The sequence below is a fragment of the Ranitomeya variabilis genome, chromosome 2 (genome assembly GCF_051348905.1).
Source record: "Ranitomeya variabilis isolate aRanVar5 chromosome 2, aRanVar5.hap1, whole genome shotgun sequence".
NCBI classification, from domain to species: Eukaryota; Metazoa; Chordata; class Amphibia; order Anura; family Dendrobatidae; genus Ranitomeya; species Ranitomeya variabilis.
Window position 1 is genome coordinate 598,841,794 of NC_135233.1, and position 20,707 is coordinate 598,862,500.

The 20,707-nt window shown below is 44.2% G+C and overlaps 2 protein-coding genes across 7 annotated transcripts in view; one reads left to right on the forward strand and one right to left on the reverse strand.

The window, feature by feature from the left end:
* Positions 1-6,154, forward strand: part of PMFBP1 (polyamine modulated factor 1 binding protein 1) — a 136,800-nt gene extending 130,646 nt beyond the window's left edge. For 5 of the 6 annotated variants that reach the window (XM_077288538.1, XM_077288544.1, XM_077288539.1 and 2 more), the window contains 2 exons: positions 4,863-4,915; positions 5,000-6,149. In XM_077288538.1, the coding sequence (XP_077144653.1) occupies positions 4,863-4,915; positions 5,000-5,072 (126 nt within the window). In that variant the 3' untranslated portion in view covers positions 5,073-6,149. Of the gene's footprint in view, positions 1-4,862; positions 4,916-4,999 lie in introns of all 6 variants that reach the window. The other variant, XM_077288541.1, reaches the window with a different exon arrangement.
* Positions 6,155-6,636: 482 nt separating this feature from the next.
* DHX38 (DEAH-box helicase 38) overlaps positions 6,637-20,707 on the reverse strand; it is a 69,672-nt gene continuing 55,601 nt past the window's right edge. The window contains exons 22-26 of the mRNA XM_077288545.1: positions 19,258-19,392; positions 19,045-19,170; positions 9,128-9,223; positions 8,926-9,047; positions 6,637-6,927 (exon numbers count right to left, since the gene is read on the reverse strand). Coding sequence (XP_077144660.1) covers positions 6,843-6,927; positions 8,926-9,047; positions 9,128-9,223; positions 19,045-19,170; positions 19,258-19,392 — 564 coding nt within the window. The 3' untranslated portion in view covers positions 6,637-6,842. The remainder of the gene's footprint in view (positions 6,928-8,925; positions 9,048-9,127; positions 9,224-19,044; positions 19,171-19,257; positions 19,393-20,707) is intronic.

Sequence of the window (20,707 nt, forward strand, 5' to 3'; positions counted from 1 at the left end):
TATGGAAAAGAAGTGGCTTCAAATTGTTGGATCCACATAACCAGTTGTCATCTTCCTGTATGGCTTACCAATATTCCTAAAAGCCATTTCACGAGAATCCAATGCCACTGTACCAATATGGATGACTACTACAAGGATATCCGAGGTTGTTGTTAGAACAAAGTCAATAACCCCCCCCCCCCACCTAATGTTTACCGACTCCAGTGGCACGAAATAATTTTTCATTAAAGGGAACATTTCTTGTTTTTCCACAGGGGTCATATATTTAATTCAATGTCTATGTAAAAACAAAACTTTGAGGGTCGTACTAACGGCACCTTATGGTACGGATTAAAGAACATTTACCAAATATACAGAAAGGCCGTATACGACATTCAACTCTCATGCCATTTTAATTAAAAACCCAACAAATCTGTTAAAGGGGGTTTATTTTCTCGGCATCTAAATGGTTTGTGGAAGTCCAAGAGTGGGTTATTTTTTTTAATGTGTGTCTAGGATAGAATCCCATTGGATTTTTTGCTCCCTAAGGGTACCGTCTCACAGTGGCACTTTTGTCGCTACGACGGCACGATCCCTGACGTTCCAGCGATATCCATACGATATCGCTGTGTCTGACACGTAGCGGCGATCAGGGACCCTGCTGAGAATCGTACGTCGTAGCAGATCGTTTGGAACTTTCTTTCGTCGCTGGATCTCCCGCTGTCATCGTTGGATCAGTGTGTGTGACACCGATCCAACGATGCGTTCGCTTGTAACCAGGGTAAACATCGGGTTACTAAGCGCAGGGCCGCGCTTAGTAACCCGATGTTTACCCTGGTTACCATCATAAATGTAAAAAAAAAAAAAAACAGTACATACTCACATTCCGGTGTCCGTCAGGTCCCTTGCCGTCTGCTTCCCGCACTGACTGACTGCCGGCCGCAAAGTGAAAGCAGATCACAGCGGTGACGTCACCGCTGTGCTCTGCTTTCACTTTACGGCCGGCCGGCAGTCAGTCAGTGCGGGAAGCAGACGGCAAGGGACCTGACGGACACCGGAATGTGAGTATGTACTGTTTGGTTTTTTTCACATTTACGACGGTAACCAGGGTAAACATCGGGTTACTAAGCGCGGCCCTGCGCTTAGTAACCCGATGTTTACCCTGGTTACCCGGGGACCTCGGCATCGTTGGTCGCTGGAGAGCTGTCTGTGTGACAGCTCCCCAGCGACCACACAACGACTTACCAACGATCACGGCCAGGTCGTATCGATGGTCGTGATCGTTGGTAAATCGTTTTGTGAGACGGTACCCTAAGGGCCTAAACTAGGAGTTGTTTGGCTTTTAGATATATTAATGGTGTTAACGTGTACCTATTCGTCAACATTGTTATTTACTGAGGGTGTTGACTATTTCTATGTATGTTCATGTATATATTTTTATTAATTATCATATGGGTCATGCATTTGAACACACCTCTTTGGGTACTTCTTCATGTACAGGTCCTTCTCAAAAAATTAGCATATAGTGTTAAATTTCATTATTTACCATAATGTAATGATTACAATTAAACTTTCATATATTATAGATTCATTATCCACCAACTGAAATTTGTCAGGTCTTTTATTGTTTTAATACTGATGATTTTGGCATACAACTCCTGATAACCCAAAAAACCTGTCTCAATAAATTAGCATATCAAGAAAAGGTCCTCTAAACGACCTATTACCCTAATCTTCTGAATCAACTAATTAACTCTAAACACATGCAAAAGATACCTGAGGCTTTTAAAAACTCCCTGCCTGGTTCATTACTCAAAACCCCCATCATGGGTAAGACTAGCGACCTGACAGATGTCAAGAAGGCCATCATTGACACCCTCAAGCAAGAGGGTAAGACCCAAAAAGAAATTTCTCAACAAATAGGCTGTTCCCAGAGTGCTGTATCAAGGCACCTCAATGGTAAGTCTGTTGGAAGGAAACAATGTGGCAGAAAACGCTGTACAACGAGAAGAGGTGACCGGACCCTGAGGAAGATTGTGGAGAAGGACCGATTCCAGACCTTGGGGAACCTGAGGAAGCAGTGGACTGAGTCTGGTGTGGAAACATCCAGAGCCACCGTGCATTCCCCAGGTAAAGCCACTTTTGAACCATAAACAGCGGCAGAAGCGCCTGACCTGGGCTACAGAGAAGCAGCACTGGACTGTTGCTAAGTGGTCCCAAGTACTTTTTTCTGATGAAAGCAAATTTTGCATGTCATTCGGAAATCAAGGTGCCAGAGTCTGGAGGAAGACTGGGGAGAAGGAAATGCCAAAATGCCTGAAGTCCAGTGTCAAGTACCCACAGTCAGTGATGGTGTGGGGTGCCATGTCAGCTGCTGGTGTTGGTCCACTGTGTTTCATCAAGGGCAGGGTCAATGCAGCTAGCTATCAGGAGATTTTGGAGCACTTCATGCTTCCATCGGCTGAAATGCTTTATGGAGATGAAGATTTCATTTTTCAGCACGACCTGGCACCTGCTCACAGTGCCAAAACCACTGGTAAATGGTTTACTGACCATGGTATTACTGTGCTCAATTGGCCTGCCAACTCTCCTGACCTGAACCCCATAGAGAATCTGTGGGATATTGTGAAGAGAAAGTTGAGAGACGCAAGACCCAACACTCTGGATGAGCTTAAGGCCGCTATTGAAGCATCCTGGGCCTCCGTAACATCTCAGCAGTGTCACAGGCTGATTGCCTCCATGCCACACCGCATTGAAGCAGTCATTTCTGCCAAAGGATTCCCGACCAAGTATTGAGTGCATAACTGAACATTATTATTTGATGGTTTTTTTGTTTGTTATTAAAAAACACTTTTATTTGATTGGACGGGTGAAATATGCTAATTTATTGAGACAGGTTTTTTGGGTTATCAGGAGTTGTATGCCAAAATCATCAGTATTAAAACAATAAAAGACCTGACAAATTTCAGTTGGTGGATAATGAATCTATAATATATGAAAGTTTAATTGTAATCATTACATTATGGTAAATAATGAAAATTAACACTATATGCTAATTTTTTGAGAAGGACCTGTAGGTGCTTTTAGGGGCTGGGTATGTGTCCGGACATTTTTTTTTCCGAGTTGTTTTTTTATCTTGATGCTTTTAATGTCTAGTTTTTCTTAGATTTTGTTATCCTAAAATTGTTTGTAATTTTGATTTTGTGGGCATTGATTTAATGTTTTTGTCCCCTTCTCTAGTGTAGAGTCCAACATCTATTACCTTAGGTTCTGATTCATTTTTAACATCCACAATACTAGTTATCTATCTATGTTTGTATGCTTATATGTATTAACACCAGTTGGGGTGCTTTATCTTGTTCTATATTTTATTTCTCAATTTTTTTTGTGTGTTTAAACCTACTTGTCATTTCCATCTCTCAGTTGTAAGGATTATTCATGTATCCACTTATTTACATATTGTAACTTGTTTAGTATCAGTTTTCTTCACCCTATTGGTGCATACTGGGTGAACTGTAATCTTCCTTAAGTCCATTTAGACAGAGCAGAGATATAGGTACACGTGTATACATATATATCTCTATATATGTGGAGGTCTGAAGCAGAAGAGGTGGGGGGTGTGGGTTTCCTGTCTGCACACTATAGATGGGATTACCTGGGGGGTGGCAACCCTGATGAAGGAGGCAGTTTTTTTGTAACGCGTTGGTTTGCTCTTTATGATCCTAGCGCGGCTCTGTACTCAGTGTGACATCACGAGCAGGTTGATTTTGCCGGCCATCTTTTTTTCTTTTTAGTGTGTTATCCAGGTATGCCACTGGCTGGGTCTTCCCTGGCTCTACTTAGCACCTTCTACCCTTGTGGTTTCATAACACCTGCTTCTTCAGATGCTACTTTGCTAACCACAGGTAGGCTGCGGTCACCTGTACTTGCCTTGGTGTCCTCAGGAGCAAATCTATGAGCATTCATTTATCTACTCCACAACCATAGACAGCCCCTTGGGAAGGCACCTCATGCTGTAGGCATTACATTCAGTACTTGTTATCTATACATGTGGGGTATTTAAGCTGCCCTTTGTCACCTGCCAGTGTTCAGTTAACAGCATAGTCTGGGTAACATCAGTCTAAGTGTAAAGCTTTGTGGAATGACCTTATATCTTGGTAGTATTATGTTCTTTGAGATGCAACCTCAGTCATACCTGGTGGACCACAATAGATCCATTTATGAGCATGGTTGCTATTTTTTAATGTTTGTTTTTTGTTCAGGAAAGATATGTATCTTTGTACCGTGTTAGCCAGTAGATAGAAAAATATTTAGATGTGAGAGTCAATGGTTGATGCCTTTTAATGGCTAACTGAAAAGATGGTAACAAATTGCAAGCTTTCGAGACTGCTCAGGTCCCTTCATCAGGCGTAGACTAAAACAAATTCTGAAGATTTAGTGTATAAGTATGTGAATCTTCAGAATTGCTCTTAGTCTATGCCTGATGAAGAGACCTGAGCAGTCTGGAAAGCTTGCAATTTGTTGCCATCTTTTCAGTTAGCCATTAAAAGGCATCAACCACTGAGGACTCTCAATTCTAAATATTTTTATTTCTTTTCATGAATCGTGAAGTACAGCATCAGTCTATACTGTAAAGTTTTTGCATTGGCACTTTGTTTTTTTTTATTCCAGCTGCTGGTGATTTTTTGTGGTGGGGTAGCGCCAGTGTGTTTATTGCTTTAGGGTTTCTTATAGGGTTTACAGATCCATAATGCCATGTATAGCGTAGCGCTATTTTTTCTGAGATTGAGCTATAAAGGTTAGCAGTAATCTAAAGGTGAAGTTACTCTATGACCAATTGCTGGGTCGTGATGAAATTGTTACTTGTGGTTGTTAACTTCCAGCTTACTCTTCGGACATCGGACCTGGAGCGCCACCATCCCAGCGGTAACACGGGGTGAGTTGTGAGGCAGCTTTTGTATCTTTCTCTGCTGCTCCAGGCTTTGTTACTGATTGGTTTTGTGTTTGTTTGTTTTTTTAGGTCTGTACGTAATGCAAGAAGAGCATTCACAAGTGCTGGAAACCTAAGGACAAAGCCACACGGCGGGTCTTGATAATGTGAAGCCACAGTGAAGATGATGACCACGGTACAAGTGTTGAATGTATACAAGCTGTGATCTTATCGGCTCTTTAGAAAGAACAGTCTTGACTGGGTAAGATCTGACAAGTGGAGCTTAGAGTGCTTTTGCTCTGGTTACTATGTGGACAGTCTACATTGGTCTCCATTGTCAGAGTACGAGGATCTGTTCCTTTCTCACAATCTACAGCTATACTGCACAAGACAGACAGGACTAGATGTGATGCTTCATGACTGTAAGGGTATGTTTCCACGGTCAGGAAACGCTGCTTGTTTGACGCTGCACAGAGCTGCAGCGTCAAACAAGCAGCGTCCAGATGTTCCAGCATAGTGGAGGGGATTTTATGAAATCCTGTCTCCACTATGCGTGGAAACCCGCACGCGGCGGCCCTGCGACTACGGACATGCTGCGCGTCTTTTCAGATCGCAGCATGTCCGTACACCTTGCGGGGACGCAGCGTCCCCGCAAGGCATATCACAGGGCCCTATGGGAGCGAGCGATCATCCTGGATGTGAAGAGTTAACACATCCGGCATGATCGCGTCCCAGAAAGGGGGCGGGGCTTCGCCGCTGCGGCGATACCGCCGGCCATCCTGACAGTGGAAACATACCCTAAGAGGTTTCAACACATTTTACTGAGATTTTGTATAAGTGAGCAAAGTTTTGAAGGAAACTGTTTTAAGCATATTTGAAATTGTAAGTTATCACGACTTCACCTTTATTAATCAGCAGCCACATAAAAGCTAATTTTACATGATGGTTGAATATGGCTGTATATATTTCCTAATAATACCTGTCTGTGGGTAGGAACACCCAGACTACTATCTTCCAGAGTCCGTATGACACAGGGGAGGGTTTACTTGTTCAGGTGCTGCTGGGGACATAATTGTGTTTTTAATAATAGAGTTGTACACAAACTATCATATACTTGATTTCCACTGTGTCTGACCATAGCGCAGGTACAATCATTGCACTGTTTCACATTGGTACATTCTATGTAAGTCATTTTTATTATATTTATATGGCCGTTTTCTAATAAATTAATCCTTAATTTAAATCAGCTGCTGGTTTTTATTTATTTCTGTATCAGTCTTTGTGGGTGTCAATCCTAATTTTTTTTTAAACTATTTCTGTCCAGTAGCCTGGGCCGACAAATGTAAAGGTTCATCCAGGGTAAACTATCAGGTGGCTGTCTCACCGTATGGTGCGCAATGACAAAACTCTGCCATGCACAGAGCCGGGCCCAAATCCCTCAGCTGCACTTCATCCCGTCAGCATTGTGGGAAAATCAATAATCAGCATTTAACAGTTGCCTTTTAGTCAATATACAGCACTTAAATTGGCTTCAAGTAAGAGGGAGCTGCCGATAAGGCAACTGATCTACTTGTTGCGGGACTGCCTGTGATATAACATGATAATTAACTCTTAACGAGTGTTGTAACTGCTAGGCAGTGCCTATAGTGTGGGGCACAGTCTTGCATGATGTGAAACTTATCCCTCGCCGCTTAATGTCATGTCCAAATAAACGTTCCACACCTTGACACCATCAAAAGATACATTATTGCTTAAAAATAACAAGATTCCACTTTACAATAAAATGGTAGGATCGACACCCACCCCTCCCCCCACCTAGCCGAGGAATCGGTATTTCACAAGGCTCAGAAGTGTCAATGTTCTAGAAGGGAGACTTGTTTTCGAGCAGTGAGACAGGTTGGGTTTTTGCGGATAATTAAATACAGAAATGCGATCACAAGCCGAACCGCGCAGGAGTTCGTCGGGGGGTTCCCGGTTCCATCTGTTCTTTCCTTCCTGGGGTGTAAATCTTTGAAGACCTGGAGGACAAAACACATACAAAACTGATTGTAAAGAGATTGACAGGGAATCAATCTGCAGAGATAGATGGATCATCATTATTATCAGTTCTAGACAAAAAAAAAAAAGTGACACACAGCAGTTGTTTCCTATACCGTAAGAACAGGAATTTATGACGTGATGTCACCAGACCTCAGTAAGAACTACAAGTGTTGGGAAGTGCAGGGTACAGGGATTTCCTATATTCTTTGTATTTCCAAGTAAGGCTAGAAATGGAATTCCTTAACTCCAAATCTGAGCGACTGTGGATCAACAAGATCCATGGATGCATCGATTGTACAGTTGTGTCTGAGAATAGGTCCTGAATAGAGATGATGGAATTTGTTTGGGTTCTCTCTTATTGGACAAGTTATAGACTTTAGTGATGTGCGAGTAGACTTGTTGTCTGGGTTTCTGTAAATACGCTCAGGTGGTCTCTGAGTATTTGTGAGTTTTTGGAGATTTAGTTTCTGTTGTCTGTAGCTGCATGATTGACGACTGCTAGATAGCCTGAATACATGTGGGGGTTCCCTAAAGGTACCGTCACATTTAGCGACGCTGCAGCGATATCGACAACGATGCCGATCGCTGCAGCGTCGCTGTGTGGTCGCTGGAGAGCTATCACACAGACAGCTCTCCAGCGACCAACGATCCCGAAGTCCCCGGGTAACCAGGGTAAACATCGGGTTACTAAGCGCAGGGCCACGCATAGTAACCCGATGTTTACCCTGGTTAACCAGTGTAAAAGTAAAAAAAAAAAAAACAGTACATACTTACATTCCGGTGTCTGCCGCGTCCCCCGGCGCTGTGCTTCTCTGCACTGTGTAAGCGCCAGCCGGAAAGCACAGCGGTGACGTCACCGCTGTGCTCTGCTTCTCGGCCGGCACTGACACACTCAGTGCAGCAGCGTGGACGCCGGGGGACGTGACAGACATCAAAGGGTGAGTATGTAAAAGTAAAAAAAAATACAATGGTAACCAGGGTAAATATCGGGTTACTAAGTGCGGCCCTGCGCTTAGTAACGCGATATTTACCCTGGTTACCATTGTAAAACATTGCTGGCATCGTTGCTTTTGCTGTCAAACACGACGATACACGCCGATCTGACGACCAAATAAAGTTCTGGACTTTCAGCAACGACCAGCGATATCACAGCAGGATCCAGATCGCTGCTGCGTGTCAAACACAACGATATCGCTATCCAGGACGCTGCAACGTCACGGATCGCTATCGTTGCAAAGTCGTTTAGTGTGAAGGTACCTTAACAATCAGGCAATGCCCACAGTGACCCTAAATCATGCAGCTGTGTCTCCAAAAACTAAATTGGAGTACTTGCAAATACTTGAGACCACCTGAGTGTGCTTGAGGAAACCTGAGCAAATGAGTTTCCTCGCTCATCAGTAGCTAAAGAGAGAACCTGACTTCTTGGATGATGGTGGCTGATGATCTGACATTATCCTTGAAGCCAGGTTCTGTTTTCAGCTTGCTGCTGAATGAGAGAGGGGGGCGGGGAAGCTGAACCAAATTTGCTCAACTCTATAAGGGTATGTTTCCACGTTCAGGAAACGCTGCTTGTTTGACGCTGCGCAGCGCTGCAGCGTCAAACAAGCAGCGTCCAGATGTTCCTGCATAGTGGAGGGGATTTGATGAAATCCTGTCTCCACTATGCGTGGAAACCCGCACGCGGCGGCCCTGCGACTACGGACATGCTGCGCGTCTTTTCAGATCGCAGCATGCCCGTACACCTTGCGGGGACACAGCGTCCCCGCAAGGCATATCACAGGGCCCTATGGGAGAGAGCGATCATCCCGGATGTGAAGAGTTAACACATCCGGCATGATCGCGTCCCATTAAGGGGGCGGGGCTTAGCGCCGAGCGGCACCGCCGCCCATCCGTACCGTGGAAATATACCCTTAGAGAGTGGGCTCTGAGTCAGGTGTACTTAATTATCCAAGCTTTTCTTTACATATGTAACCCACCTGGAACTGCTTAATGTGCTTTTCCTGTCCTGCTCCTCCCTTCTTGAGCGTAGTTGCTCTTCTGCCAAAATCATCTCCTCCTCCATTGCAGAGACCTCTTCCTTGGCCCTGCGCCGGTTTTCCTACAGGCCATAGTAGTCATTATTACATAACGTAATGCAGAGACTGCACACTACTACCTCATCTCTATACGCTCACGTACCTGTCTTGACTTGCCAGCATGTTTGATGCTGTAAAACATAGGACCTAGTTCTGCCAACCACTCGCCATCCACTGCTGTGACACACTGCATGTATTCCTAGGGAGCAAGGGTAGCAATGAATAGAATGTGGCAACAATCCACGCTTTCCTTTTTAGTGGTTATACCCTACACAGAACGTGCACTTAATAAATCAGTAGCCAAGTGTTAATATCTTTCATTTCCAGCACTGCAATGACCTTTATGTCATGTAATTTCAAACCATCTCCAGTGAACAGAACATTCTTTTGTAAGGGTATGTGTCCACGTTCAGGATTGCATCAGGATTAGGTCAGGATTTTACATCAGTATTTGTAAGCCACAACCAGGAGTGGGTGATAAATGCAGAAGTGGTGCCTATGTTTCTGTTATACTTTTCCTATACTTGTTCCACTCCTGGTTTTGGCTTACAAATACTGATGGAAAATCCTGACCAAATCCTGATGCAATCCTGAACGTGGACACATACCCTAAAACTTGGCATCTACACATTGAAGAATCACTGTTTGGTGTCTTGTATTTGCCTGGATTGGGTTTGTTTAATTTCTATCAAGCAAGTAGGTGTCAGTCTGGTGATGAGGTTCCAAGCTAATAAAATGCTGCCATCTTGTGGCCCTCATTGACTGTTTTAGAAAAGAGCGCAAACCAATATGGCAAATAATTAGAAGGCAAATTGCCCTGATATTTAAACATCTGAAGCATCAAAGGTTGTAACTATGCTTGAAAGATGGGCAAACTCTTGGGAATGTGGAAAGTGATTGGGCTGAATGTATTAGGTATGCTTTTCTGTTCCAAGTTAATCATCCAGATTTTTTGACTCCATTTCTACACCTGCATGTTTTTAATATTGATTTCTAACACACATTTGGTTTAATGTGTCCATTTTGATCGCTTTCCTGTTTGCAATTTTCTTTTCGAATTGTCCCCTCCTGTGTGTAATAACACTTCCTGCTGAGCCTCCTCCTCCTTACTTATCCCAGCTGGCCTGCATTTCCTGTGCCCTTAGTTGTGTATAAATGCAGTGTCCTAGTTCTGTCTGACCGTGGTCTGTCTCCTAAGTATGTCGTTTAAGTATGCTGCAGAAATAGAAACAACAGGTAAAACTCTGCTCAAAAACCCAAAACCATTTCCCTCTCTTTCTCACACACTCAGTTTTGTATCAAGAACTCCACCTGATCTCTCTGATTCCCATCAGTGCTGCATACAAAGCACTCAATCCACAGAGCACATACCCCTAAATACTACCCCCTCCTATCACTCTCAACGCCGCACAACGAGGGGAGCGGATGCATTTTTCCAGCGCATCCGCTGCCCCATTTTGAGGTGTACATGTAACGTTTTTTTGCTCCCGACGGTCTGCCACTGCACGACGCATTCGTCGCACGACGGGTGCGACGTGTAGCAATCCGTCACAATGCGTCGCTTCATGTTAATCAATGGCGAAAAACGCATCCTGCAAACACTTTTGCAGGATGCGTTTTTTCGGCAAAACGACGCATTGTGACGGAATGCAGTTAACGCTAGTGTGAAAGTAGCCTTAGGCTACTTTCACACTAGCGTTAACTGCATTACGTCGCAAATGCGTCGTTTTGCCGAAAAAACGCATCCTGCAAAAGTGCTTGCAGGATGCGTTTTTTTCTGCATTGACTAACATTAGCGACGCATTTGCGACGCAATGACACGTCGCAACCGTTACATGTAACGTTTTTTGCTCCCGACGGTCCGCTTTTTCCGACCGCGCATGCGCGGCCGGAACTCCGCCAGAACTCCGCCCCCACCTCCCCGCACCTCACAATGGGGCAGCGGATGCGCTGGAAAAATGCATCCGCTCCCCTCGTTGTGCGGCGGGGACCTCGGCCCGACGCACAGCGACGGGCCGAGCCCGACGCTAGTGTGAAAGAAGCCTTACACACTTCTAATCTCTACCCTTGACAACCACCACCCTAAAATGGCCACTCTGTCTGCCATAAACTCCATGTGATTCACAACCTATTTACCTCTCTGAATTTCTCCTTCATATGCCACAACAAAACATGGCTGCCAGCATCCAACGCCACCTCCCCTGCTACGCTGGCTAAAAAAAAACTCCACTTCAACCACACTCCTCGCCCCAGCAACAGGCACAGTAGTGAAATGGGCCTCCTCCTTTCTTCAAAATATACCATTCACCATAAAAAAAACACATCTTCCCTTCCCTTAGCCTCCACTCTATCCACTCAATCTCCATCTCCCTCCAACCTCAATGTGCCTGTCATATACCCACCTCCAAGCCCCACCACTGCCTTTCTTTACAATCTCTCTACCGAGCTTACACACCTTCTCTCTGCTGACATTCCCACCATCATCATGTGTTACTTCAACATCCCCATTAACACCCAGCAGCCTACAAACTTCTGTCTCTTACTTCATACAAGGCTCTCACACAGGACAACAGATACCACTTTAACCACTAAAAACAATATTCGACACCCATCACAATCCTCATGGTTTGACAAAGAAAAACGTTGTCAAGAAAAAACAAAAGTTGTGGTCACGGTGGGATTCCCTGTTGAGAAGAACAGAGGCTGCAATCAGCAGACCAGATATAAACTCGAGACAAATATGCTGTCTTCCAGGTGCATACATTTAACATGCACATGGCAGGACTTCAGAACTCTTCAGACAACTACCCATTCCAAATACATGTGGAGACAAATGACACCACAACAAAAAGGACCTGGAATCCATCTGCAGTCACTTTGAAAATTTAGGTAACAAAGTGAAAGAACTAGGAGCGCAGGTGGTCTGGTCATCCATCCTTCCAGTGGATGGCCATGGAACAAGGAGGTGGAATAACATTCTCCAGGTGAACAACTGGCTACATGAATGGTTTCACCAGCAAGCAGTTGGATTTCAGGATCACAGAGTAAATTACCAATACGATGGACTACTTGCTAGAGATGGGGTGCACCTTACAAAGGATGGAAAACATTAATTTGGAAGTCGCCTTGCTACACATCAAAAGAACTTGAAACTACAGCAATGTGGGGAGAGAAGAAAAAGGCCAGAAAAAGCCAGACACCTGACAACTAATATTGAGAAAACTGCTGTTCGAAGTGGAAAGGAAGAACAAAGACAAAAATAAAAAAAATGTAGAAAGAAAAACAAAACACAAAACTAAAAATCTTTCTAGACAAATGCACAAAGCATAGACAACAAACAAGAAAAATTCTAACTACTAACACAGGAGAAGAAATATAATGTAATTGCAATCACTGAAACTTGGTGGGACAATACACACAACTGGAAGACAAGGCTAGAAATATACAACTTAGTTGCAAGAAATACAATGCAACATCTTCTCCTTTGTTAAGTGTATGTTAGAAAAGCGTATATCTGTACAGAGATTGAAAAATCAGAGACTGGGAGTTCTGCAGAAACTGGGTAACAATACAAGGACAGAACAACGGAAAATACACCATTTTAGGCATTTACTACAGGCCGCCTGTGCAAGCTGAAGATATGAATGAACTCATCAAATGGCCAACTTCAACAAAAAATATGACAGTGGTCATGGGAAATTTCAACTATCCAGACATTTGTTGGTAATCTCTCTCAGGCAAAAATAAAATTCTTATCCTCTCTTGCTTACAACTTTATCTTCAAAAAGGTAGGCGAGAAAACAAAGGGAATCTGATACCATGGATCGAATCCTTAAGCCCCCGTCACACTAAGCGAGGTCGCTAGCGAGATCGCTGCTGAGTCACAAGTTTTGTGACGCAACAGCGACCTCCGTAGCGATCTCGCTATGTTTGACACGTAGCAGCGACCAGGCCCCTGCTGTGAGATCGCTGGTCGTGTCGGAATGGCCTGGACCTTTTTTTGATCGTTGAGGTCCCGCTGACATCGCTGAAATCGGTGTGTGTGACACGGATTCAGCGATGTCTTCACATCCCTTGCCGTCTGCTTCCCACACTGACTGACTGCCGGCCGTAAAGTGAAAGCACGGCGGTGACGTCACCGCTCTGCTGTTAGGGCCGGCGCTCAGTCAGTGCAGGAAGCGGACGCCGGGGGACGCGAAGGTGAGTATGTACTGTTTGTTTTTTTACATTTTACACTGGTAACCAGGGTAAACATCGGGTTACTAAGCGCGGCCCTGCGCTTAGCAACCCGATGTTTACCCTGGTTACCCGGGGACCTCGGCATCGTTGGTCGCTGGAGAGCTGTCTGTGTGACAGCTCCCCAGCGACCACACAGCGACGCTGCAGCGATTGGCATCGTTGTCTGTATCGCTGCAGCGTCGCTAAGTGTGACGGGGCCTTTAGAAACAGAGAGGAAATGACTGAGGAGGTAAGAGTGGCTGGGACCCTAGGAGGTAGCAAATGCTATTTTAGAATTCTGGATAGTAGAGGAGAAAGACCTGTGAAGACTCAAACTTAAAGGTTAGATTTCAGAAAGGAACATTTTAAAAGACAAAAAAAAAAGAATCACAAGGATCCAATGGCTGAATATCCTTAAGGACAAAAATGTCCAGGAAAAATGACAAATCTTGAAAAATTAAATTCACTAAGCACAATCATTAACAATTCAAAAAAGTAGTAAGAATAGGAAGCATTTAAAAAAACAAGAATGGATGAACACACAACCTAAACATTTCTTTCTTCCTTTTTAGCATGGGTTTATCAAATGGAAAAAAGAGGGAGGCATATCGAAAGAAGAATAGAATGCAGTCTGCAGAACCTGCAGGGCACAAATCAGATTATATAAAGCGGACAATGAATTAAGGCTTGCAAGTGACGTCAAAAGCAATAAAAAAGGATTTTGGGGGATATGTCAAAAGTCAAAGATGCTATAGAATTTTTACAGCAAGAAAATTATGAAATGGTAAAAAAATGAGGTTTACAAAGCAGAACTTTTACATTCCTATTTTGCATCTCTTTTCTCTCAAATAGGAAATGTAACATCAACTGATCTTCACTGTCCTAGATAGTGAGTAGTGATGACCAAGTATACTAGTTACTCAACATATCTCAAGCATGCTCGAGGATCCTCCAAGTATTTTTTTAGTGCTCAGAGTTTTACTTTTTCTTACCACAGCTGAATAATTTACATCTGTTAGCCAGCATAAGTACATGTGGGGGTTGCCTAAGGAATACCCACATGTACTTATGCTGGCTAACATGTAAATCAATCACCTGCAGCAAGAAAAACAAACTCCAAGCACTAAAAAATACTCAGAGAACCCCCGAGCATGCTCGAGAAATCTCAAGTAACAAATATATTCGCTCATCACTAATGATGATAAAACACTTAGCTAACATAAATGAACACAAGTCTCCAGCTCCAGATAAATTACACCCCAGAATACTGAAAGAAATAACAGAAAACATTTTTGAAACACTCTCCATAATCTTTGCAAATTCTGGAAGAACTGGAGAAGTCCAAGAAGACTAGATACAAGGAAATGTTGTTCCCATCTTCAAAAAGGGGAAGAAGGTTTGTGGACCCAGGGAACTGTAGGCCAGCGAGTCCTACTTCTAGACCAGGAAAGATCTTTCAACAAATTATTAAACAACATGTATGTAAGTACATGGATAAGAATAAAGTGATTAAACACACTCAGCATGAGTTTATAACTAATAAGTCATGTCAGATTCACTTAATTTCCTTCTATGACAGAATCACTGACTGGGTGGATCAGAGAAATGCTGTAGATATATTATATCTTGACTTCAGCAAAGCATTTGACAAAGTATATCACACCATCCTAATTGAAAAATAGGATTAGGTATGAAATGGACACAAATAAATATAGAAGGCTGACTATCGCAAGATTGTTGTATGCTAGGAAGATTATTGCAATGCATTGGTTATATGAAAAACCACCAAAGAAAAAGGAATTTATCAACAAAATAAATGTTATTGTCCATATAGAAAGGAATATCTACAGCAAGAGAGGTCAGAATACAAAATTTTACAGTGTGGGGCAGGCGGATGGATTACCCAGGCATGGCATCTGCTGCATTACTGCAAAGTCAAATGGATGTCATTTAGTTGATTCTGGGGAAACTCCTACATGTACAGGTGTCTTTTTGAAAACCTTAATATCTTGGCTCTAGAGGTGAAGTTGTCAGATGGTTTTATTAGATAACAGACAAGGAAGTGGTGGTTGGCTAGGAGGTAAAGGTGTTTTAAGTAAGATGAAAATCTATTAATAGATCATGTATCCAATGGACTTGTCTGAAATTTGTATCAGTGTGTTAATGGCGTGTCATATGCTTTGAAAGAAAAAAAGTGATTTAAAAAACAAGTATGGAATGAACAAGGCAACTGGTAGGTGGATTCAGAACAGGCTCAGTGATCAGACTCAGAGTGCTCGTAAAGGACTAAACATCCAGGAGAAAGAATGTCTCAAGTGGGGTACCGCAGGATTCTGTCCTAGGCCCTGTATTGTTCAACATCTTTAGCAATCATTTACATGAAGGAATTGAGGGTACGCTGATAAAATTTGGCAAAGACACAAAGCTAGGAGAAATAGCTAATACTAGAGAAGAGAGAGGATTCCAAAAGATAAAAATAAACTGGAACAATGGGCAGCAACTAACAGAATGGTTTGTAACAGGGACAAATGCAAAGTACTATATCTGGACAATCAAAATGAAAAAAACATATAAAGAATGGGAGGAATAGGGCTAAGCAACAGCACATGTGAAAAAGACTTGGGTATACTAATAGATCACAGACTGCACACGAGTCAACAGTGTGATGCAGCAGCAAAAAAGGCAAATGCAATTCTGGGATCTATTAACAGAAGCATACAGTCTAAATCACACAAAGTCATTAGTTGTCCTCTACGGTCAGACCTCATCTACAATACTGTGTCCGGTTTTAGGCACCACATTATAAAAAAGACATCAACAAACTCAAACACGTTCAGAGAAGAACAACCAGAATGGTGACCGGTCTGCATACCATGTCCTATGAGGAACGGTTACAGGATCTAGAAATGTTTAGCTTACAAAAAAGAAGACTGAGGGGAGACTTAATAGGGGTCTACAAATATCTCTAGGGCTGGCACAGTGTAGAGGGATCATCTTTATTCTCATTTGCACAAGGAAACACTAGAAGCAATGGGATGAAACTGAATAGGAGGAGACACAGATTAGATATTAAACATTTTTTTGACAGGGCAATCAATGAGTGGAACAGGCTGCCACGAGAGGTGGTGAGTTCGGCTTCAATGGAAGTCTTCAAACAGAGGCTGGACAAACATCTGTCTGAGACGGGTTAGTGAATCCTGCTTTGACCAGATGACCCAGGAGGTCCCTTCCAACTCTCCCATTCCAGGATTCTATGATCTGTTGGACTTGCTCAGTGGTCCTCCTCAGCCACCCACAAAGAGACACACATACATTACACCTGGTCTTCACCCATATCTACTCTCTAACTTCACAACCTCCCCTCTCCCTCTATCTGACCATCTACTCACTTTCTCATCCCTGTCCTCCTGACCTGTCACCCCTGTCCACCAACTTGCGCACCCCCGCAGAAACCTCAAAAATCTAGACAATCTCATACTCTGACTCTATTCAGCCATTGTCCTCCATAGCTTCACTCCACAACATAGACACTGACACTAGTTTCTAAAATGCCACTCTTGCATCAACCATCAACTCGGTAGCCCCTGTCATGCATAGCAGAGTGCAACCAATCAATAGACAACCCTGGCACAATAATAACACTAACAAGCTTCAGCAACTGCCCACAATTGCAGAGCGATGTTGAAACCAAACACATTCGCAAGATGACTTCACCTCATTCAAACAAGCAGCACTAGCACTCAAATCAGCCCTCACATCTGCTAAACAGGTCCACGTTGCATGCTTCAAATCATCCTTATCCCACAACCCCAAACACTTGTTCAAAACTTTAAACTCTCTCTTCTGCCCACCACTGCCCCCTCAAACTATCCTAATCTCTGCCAAACACTTTGCCACACACTTCAAAAAATAAGACACCAAAAAAAAAAACAAGTCTTTATTGTCCAACCACCACAACCCCTTTGAACACCAGACCAATGCCCTAACACCTTAACTTCCCTCTCCAAAATCACTGAAGAGGAGCATGCTCATCTCTCAAAATCGCACCTAACCACTTGTGCACTAGACTCGATCCCTTCCCACCTCCTCCCTAACCTCATCACCACACTAATCCCATCCCCAACCCATCTCTTCAATCTATCACTAACTTCTGGTACCTTCCCCACTTTCAAACATGCCACAATTACACCTATCCTCAAAAAGCCTTCCCTTGACCCAAGTGCTATGTCCAGCTATCGCCCCATATCTTTGCTCCCATTTGCTTCAAAACTCCTTGAGCAGCACGTCCAAGCTGAACTTTTCCTCTCACCTTGCATCTAAATCTCTCTTCAACAACCTACAATCTGCCTTCAGTCCCCACCATTCCACTAACACTGCCCTAACCAAAATTACTAACGACTTACTTACAGCCAAAGCTAACAAACAATTCTCTATACTCCTCCTCCTAGACCTGTCCTCTGCCTTCGACACAGTTGACCACTGCCTCCTACTACAGATCCTCTCTTCCACTGGTGCCGAAGACCTCGCCCTATCCAGGATCTCCTTGTACCTTACCAACCCCACATTTAGCCTTTCCTACTCCCATACTACCTCTTTATCGCGAGGCCCCCCACCCCCACCCCCTCCTCTCTGTTGGTGTCCTTCAACGCTCTGTTCTATGACCCATCTCTTCTCAATCTATACACTCGGCCTGGGACAACTCCAAGTCCTATGGCTTCAAGTACCATCTATATGCGGATGACAGTCAGATCTACCTCTCTGGCCCAGATGTAACCTCTCTGCTCTCAAAAATCCCAGAGAGTCTATCAGCCATATCCTCCTTCTCCTCTCGCTTCCGCAAGCTCAATGTGGACAAATCTGAACTAATTATCTTTCCTCCATCTCACATATCTTCCCTACCTGATCTCTCAAAATAAATGAAATCACACTTTTCCCTGTCCCCAAAATCCGCTGCCTCGGAGTAACCCTTGACTCTTGCCCTGTCCTTCAAACCGCACATCCAAGCTCTCGCCACCTCCAGGTCAAAAATATTTCCAGAATCCGTCCTTTCCTCAACCCTCACTCTACCAAAATGCTCGTGCATGCCCTAATCATCTCCTGCCTCGACTACTGCAACATCCTCCTCTGTGGCCTACCCTCTAACACTATCGCACCCCTCCAGTCCATCCTTAACTCTGCTGCCCGACTAAGTGATCTCTATCCTCGCTACACTCCCGCTTCCCCTCTTTTTAAATCCCTTCACTGCCTCCCAATTTCCCAGCGTATCCAATTTAAACTACTAACACTAACCTACAAAGCCATCCATAACCTCTGTATATTTCTAAACTAATCTTCCAATAGCTTAACTCACATAATCTCCAGTCCTCCCAATACCTCGTTCTCTCCTCCAAGCTTATTCACTCATCATCCAATCACCTCCAAAGTCTCTCCCAAACATCCCCCATCCTCTAGAATTCTGTGACAAACACGTCCCATTAGCCAACACATCTGGATCCTTCAGACGGAACCTAAAAACCCACCTCTTCAATAAAGCCTACAGCCTGTAATGACCACACGACCACCACAACACCATCAGAGCTACAGCAACCCCCGACCTACTGTCTCCTCCCCCACCATCCTGTAGAATGTAAGCCCACAAGGGCAGGGTCCTCGCCCCTCTGTATCAGTCTGTTATTGTTGGTTTATTTTACTATAAGTGATATCTGTAGTTTGTATGTAACCCATTCTCATGTACGGCACCATGGAATCAATGGTGCTATATAAATAAATAAGAATATTTTTGGTCAGATAGAAAATGCTTACCTTTGTTGTCATCACAAGTTCATGATACACAATATAATCTGGGGTGAACCCCATTCCAAAGAGGGAGCTGGTTGGGTGCAGGTGACAAGGCATTCCTGTCCGTACATTAACATATTCACCAATTCCCTGCGGAAAGAGAACACACATGATCGCACGGCAGCTAAAACCAATATATTAGCTAGGATAGACAGGTGTTAGGATCTGGTCACCAACCTTCAGCCTGGCAGCTTGATGAAAGTAAGCTGCGCAGATGCATTTGCGAACCACATCCCAGTCAGATCCACAAGACGATAACGACATGCGCTGAGCCACCATGATGTCCTTCAACTGTGCACGGACTTCACGGACCTGATTTTAGGAAATAAAAAAAAAAAAAAAGAGGAGATTATTGTGTACTCACCGTAAAATCTCTAAGCCTCTAATTGGGGGACACAGGACCATGGGTGTTATGCTGCTGTCAACTAGGAGGCGACACTATGCATAATCTGAAAAAGATTAACTGTGGCTCCTCCTGTGCAGTATACACCCCTGGACGGCATCAGCCTTCTCCAGTTTTGTGCAAAAGCAGTAGGAGGAATGTAACATGAATAGCAGACATGCCTATAAGAAGGCCACTATGTACGAGCTCAAAGAACAATATGAGAACTCAACAGTAACAACGGCCCGAAAATGGCAACAGGGTGGGAGCCTTGTCCCCCAATTAGAGGCTAAGAGAAAGAGATTTTACGATGAGTACACAAAAATCTCCTTTACTCTGTCGCCTGATTGGGGACACAGGACCATGGGACGTCCCAAAGCAGTCCCTGGGTGGGAAGCAATGGACGAATATTGTGCAGACAGGCCCCTATACTTAGGGCACCGCCGCCTGCAGAACACATCTACCCAGGCTCGCGTCCGCTGAGGACTGGGTATGAACCCTGTAGTGTTTAGTGAACGTGTGTAGGCTAGTCCAAGTGGCCGCCTTACACACTTTTTGTGCCGAAGCCTGGTGCCGAATGGCCCAGGAGGCCCCTACCGCCCGTGTAGAGTGTGCCGTAATACCGGCTGGAAGAGGAGAATTCTTAAGGCGGTAGGCCTCTTGTATGGTGGATTTGATCCACCTGGCAAGGGTAGCTTTGGAAGCTGGCAGACCCTTGCGGCCGCCTTCCGGAAGGAGGAAAAGAGAATCAGACCTCCGGAAGGACGCAGTTCTAGACACGTATATACGCAATGCCCTGACGAGGTCAAGCGTATGCAGAGCCTTCTCCACTCTATGAACCGGGACCGGACAAAGAGATGGTAGTGAAATTTCCTCATTGGAGGTGGAAGTTGGACACAACCTTCGGAAGGAAGGATGGGACCGTACGAAGAACTACCTTGTCCTGGTGAAAAGCCATGAAGGGCCGTCTGCAGGAGAGTGCTGACAGCTCAGACACCCTGCGTAGCGAGGTGATTGCCACCAGGAAAACCACCTTCTGGGAGAGAAGGCGGAGTGGGACCTCCTTAAGGGGTTCGAAGGGTGGTTCCTGCAATGCTGTCAGGACCAGGTTGAGGTCCCACGTTTCTAGTAGTTGTCTGTAGGGGGGGAACCAATCGGGAAGCCCCCTGAAGAAAAGTCCTTACTTGCGGCTTGGTAGCAATGCACCTTTGAAAAAACACGGAGGGCTGACACCTGGCTCTTAAG